Source organism: Uranotaenia lowii, chromosome 3 (assembly GCF_029784155.1).
Source record: "Uranotaenia lowii strain MFRU-FL chromosome 3, ASM2978415v1, whole genome shotgun sequence".
Lineage (NCBI taxonomy): Eukaryota > Metazoa > Arthropoda > Insecta > Diptera > Culicidae > Uranotaenia > Uranotaenia lowii.
In genome coordinates, this window is record NC_073693.1 from 277,811,571 (window position 1) to 277,816,495 (window position 4,925).

General features: G+C 41.2%; 1 protein-coding gene across 1 annotated transcript in view; it reads right to left on the reverse strand.

Moving 5' to 3' along the window:
* The window catches only part of LOC129753472 (titin-like), a 50,166-nt gene that overhangs the window by 6,998 nt on the left and 38,243 nt on the right, over positions 1–4,925 (reverse strand). The window contains exons 3-4 of the mRNA XM_055749290.1: positions 1,644–1,688; positions 291–920 (exon numbers count right to left, since the gene is read on the reverse strand). Of these exons, the coding sequence (XP_055605265.1) occupies positions 291–920; positions 1,644–1,688 (675 nt within the window). The remainder of the gene's footprint in view (positions 1–290; positions 921–1,643; positions 1,689–4,925) is intronic.

The following is a 4,925-nucleotide window of genomic DNA, read 5'->3' on the forward strand; positions in this document are numbered from 1 at the left end:
CGAAACGTTTAACTGCCAATTTCATGTTTTGTTTCTTTTTTTTTCGAAAATGGAGCTCCAATGCTTCTGTTCCGATTGTTCTTACCGAGTAAATAGTCAAAATTGTGGGGGCAAAGGAATATAAAGAAACAAAATCTAAAGAACAGAGAGACTAAGGCATGCTTTAGTTTTTTTTTGGTTTAGTCGAACGAAATGTTAGATTTAGTTTTGCTTAGTTGGATAATTTCGATATTCTAAGTTTGCAAAGACAGATGAGATACGCGTGTGTTAGGTTAGTATTGGGATACTACCTTGAAGGTCGTGATCGGGAGTGCTGGAACCGAAATCACCGGTCGTAGCAGAAATGCTCTCATCCCAGCTCATTTTAGAAAATTCACTCTGCAGCATTGAAACTTCATCTTTGATTTGTGCAATGGCATCGTCATATTCGCGGTTTTTGTCCAACAATTCTTCCGGTTCGATTTCAGACGACAGCCTGGCGAAATGTCGATCGATTCGCTTTGCTCGACGGTCTTTCTGTGCCTGCTCGCTATCTAGGTCTTCTAGGAGGTCTAGGCCAACGTTTGTCGGTTCACGCGAAAAGCGAACCGCAGACGAGACCGATTCGGCAAAAGGAGGAGCTACCAGGTTGGCTAATTGCTGATTAGCATCACTAATATCAAGGTCGGGATTGCTAATGTTATCATCGAAAGACTTGCCTGACATAGATTCAATCGTGGGCGACTTAACGACTAGGTCAGCTTCGTTAGATGATAGTATATCGCTGCGGATAGCGTATTGTTCGCTTTCCGACTGCGGCTGTGCATCGATCGCTTGGTTCTGGCGGGCCTGAGAATGACTCACGATCGATACGCTCTGCTCCAATATACTATCGACTAAGTTACTGGCTTCCGATTGGACTAAATTTAGATAATCATCTCCTGAAATGAGAAAGGGATTTAGGAAAAACCAGTTATCTTAAATAATGTTAAAGCATCGACTGCGGAAATTGCCGTCTAATACGACAATCCACTTTACTCCATAGCGAGGCGGCCGATGACCGGGTAATGAACGATGATCAATGTTACACTTAAACCTTTCAATGAAACGTGACAGCAAGATGTTATGATGTATGAACAAATATATATTATGAATGATGACAAATGATGAACATGTCTTTTAGCTTTGGCTTATTATACTGTTTCGCTTTTTTCGAAAACGTATGTTTTTTTTTTTTACCAAATTCAAATTAGCATTTCTAGATTTTCTTCCACATGAGGACGAAAAACGCGAGCGGATAGAAAACCTTTTTTCATAGGCTTTTGAGGCACGAGACTATCGACCTGTTAGGAGGAAGATGCTAGCTTTGAATTCCACAACCAGAATCAGTTACAAAAATTGCAATGCGACAGAGACTGAGCAGCTCTCAGAATAACATGGTGTGGTATAAAAGTGTGCATGTATTGGATGTGTGTTTGTGCCCACATGTCTGTTGTTGTATGTATATGTGAGTTTATGTGCGCGATTCTTCTTTCAGAAAAAGAAACATGTTTTTAGGAAAAAGGTGGAAGATTGAAAGAAATTGTGACAAATAGTAAGAGTTAAACGGAGCAAAAGTAAGGAAACTGTTTGTTTTCTTCTGGGTAACAGACCGTTATACTGACCTTCAAAACTCGCCGATTGCTGTAAATCTTCTTCTTGCTTATCATCTGTAATACAAATCAGAGTAACAAAAGCACAACGATAAAGTTTGTCACAAACATAGTTTCAAGGGATGGAATTTTACTGCTAAGTAAGGGGCTTGTATATGTATTCAAAACAATATTTCGGCGCGTACAGATGATTATATTTATATTTGGATAATTTTTAAATCATTAAATATAGTTATGCAGCTTAAAGTAAAAGAACAAACTAAATTAACTGTTATTTGCTATACAAACATCAAGCGATAAAAGAAAGGATTTTATAAGTCACGCATACCAACTCAGTATTGAAGGGAACAAAAACAAAACTGCTTGGCCTAAGAACGAATAAACTAAATAGATTCAAACAAAAACCACTGCAGTACCATACCACTTGGCGTATTCCATAATTCATTATCGTTTATTCGGCATCGTCTAGATCCTCTACGTCGGTGTGTATCTCCTGCTGTTCTCCTCCTTTGATATCCAGCAGGCAGTTCTTGTGATGCCTGCTCGATTCATGGATCTCACAGTTGCCACTTTCTTCCAACGATCGCGTGAGCTCGTAAGGCGTAGCCGTCTGGGCTCTTGAAAAGCTTTCGCCATTAACAAGTTCTTCTCCGTCGGACATCATTTGAATATCTTCACAGTCTGTGTGACAGTTATGCGCATCCGGACTGGGTGAAATCTTCCTTATCATTGGAATTGGGCTAGGATCCATGAGATGTCCGTGAAAAGGTCCATTCTGCTCACGAGCTTTTATTACCGATGAGTATCCATCGGTGAATAACGGAGGGGATTGTACAGTACGCTCCAGTTCATCACCAGAAAGAAATTCTACATCTGTCTTAGCGTCTTGCTCGTTTGAAACAATTAATCCACCCATCTGTATCGTCGCGCGACGTTGCTTCGTGAAGCCGCAATCGTTTCCATCATCACTGAGATACATGTCTTCGGTATCTGTTGTGGCAGCAGTAATTGTTTCGGGTTTCATTTCCAGGAACTTTTTGCCCTTGAATTGATGGCTCAATCCACCGTTGGAATGCGCGTGCTTTGGCTTGCGGCGACGCCTGAGCTCACTTCCGGTGCCGCTTCCAGAAGTGCTTCGCTCAAAAAACAGATCTTCGGTATCAGTAACAGGTTCCTGAGCTTGGTTTGTGCTCACTTCCAATTTGATCTTTTGAACGTGTGAGTTTTCACTAGAATAAACATCGCCGCTTTCCATTTCTGGTAGCGATTCTATGGCATATTTCGAATTATCGTACATTTCTCCTGCTTCTTCATTGTCGGACATATCTTCCACATCTGTCAAAGCTTGTTCCATGTCTGGGGTTCGAACAGTTAGCAATCCTTGATTCAGTGGCATAACATTTTGTCTTTGTTCTCCGGATTCATTGTGATGAACGATTGCTATTTCGCGAATTGGGGAAGGAAGGAACTCTTGGCCAACCTCTCTTTTCACATCAGGTTCCTCATGTTCATCACTGTCGTTAAAGTCTTCAACATCGGTTGTACCTCCACCGGTTTTGCCATGCCGTGCAATAGCTCGTGGCATCAATCTTCTGTTGGATGCTTCCTTTTCATCATCATCGTCATCGGATGAGTCTAAGTTCTCAACATCGGTGAGTGCCTCATCAGCATTTGGAGCTTGGACACTGAGCGATGCAGGCCGTTTAATAACAGCAGGTTTCGATTGCGCTTCTTGACCTTCAGAAACGAATGTAATGTTTATTTCAGGAAATGTGTGTATTCTGTCTTCTTCTATATCGCTCGATTCCATCACCATCTCTTCCACATCAAACAGTGCTGAATGGCGATTCGACGGTTTGGCGCATGCTCCCGCTGTCGTGTCATCATCAGATAGTGATAGGTTTTCACAGTCCGATTTGTTAGAACGGTCATCGGATTTACGGTGGCTCTTTCTATGACGCACCTTACAGTCGTTATCGGAATCAGACGAACTTTCGTCGACAACTTCCTGTTTGTGAAAATGTTGCGCCTGTTTTCTTTTCACTACGTTGTGAATATCCACCGCATCATTTTCGATATCTTTCATCAGAATGTCATCTGGACAGTCTGGAATTGACACATGTCCAAGGGAATCGTCATCATCAGACAGAGCACAATCTTCACAATCTGTAAGAGCACCACTCGTGTCCACGAGTACTTGCAACGAGTTTCCTTCAACGGCTTTCGAAAAACTGCGAGAGATCGTTTTTGGTTGGGCGCCCGTGTTACCCGTTTTGCTAGATTCATCCACATAGCCTTGGTCTAGCATATTATCTAGTACAATTTCGGCCTCTCTGGCTGATTTGACTTCGCTTTCATCATCATCGGAATCGGAACAATCTTCTACGTCAGTAACTGCACCATTAGTTGCCGAACTCATCAGATCAATCATCGAGTTCCCGGTGGTTTTACGAAAACGAACAGAATCTTGTTCCATTATCAGGTCCTCGGTATCAGTATGGCATTCGTTGATGTTCAGCTTCGAAACGCCTTCCAGCTCATCATCGGAGCATTCCTGCGTTACTGATATGATCGGTATATCTGACATGTTGCTGTTGTGTATTGTTCTGATCTAACCTGTACCGACCAATTGAAGTATTGAATTGAGGAATATAAAATAAAGAAAAATTCAACAAATGAAATAACATAAAATATACGCCATGGAAATTAAACCAAACGATGGCATTGCAAGGCATATAATGCATGGTTATATTAGTATGAGTCTCGAAGGCTTAACATAGATTGAGTATGAGTATTTTGGTTGGTAGGTATATTGTCGCTAACGTATAAATGCAATTATCTGAATACTAGATCTTTTTTATTCGGTTCAAGCAGTTTTCACCAATATCTTTTTTTTTCGGGATGCTCCTCGCAGCAGCAGTTTCATCAACATTGACCCGGTTGACGGAGTATCAAAGTTCTAATAATCAGATAAAACACCGCTTTAAGAGTGACAAATGCGAAAGACATAATACTGCTATAGGCAGAACCATAACCAGCGGGACCTTCAATTTGTTGAACGCAAAATTTGGAAAAAGCGTACCAGTTAGGCGAGTATTTCGTGTAAACTTTCTCTTCCAACTGAGTAGTGGCAATAGAAACGGGATGCATTCAGCGCGAAAAAATATTGGAACAAATCACGGTACTTGGACATAACGAAGGTAGACTTCTATAATAGTATTATGTCGATTGAAACATCTGATTATGTTTGGTTTTTGGTTGGCTTAGATTGCGAGCAGTATGATGAACAATTAC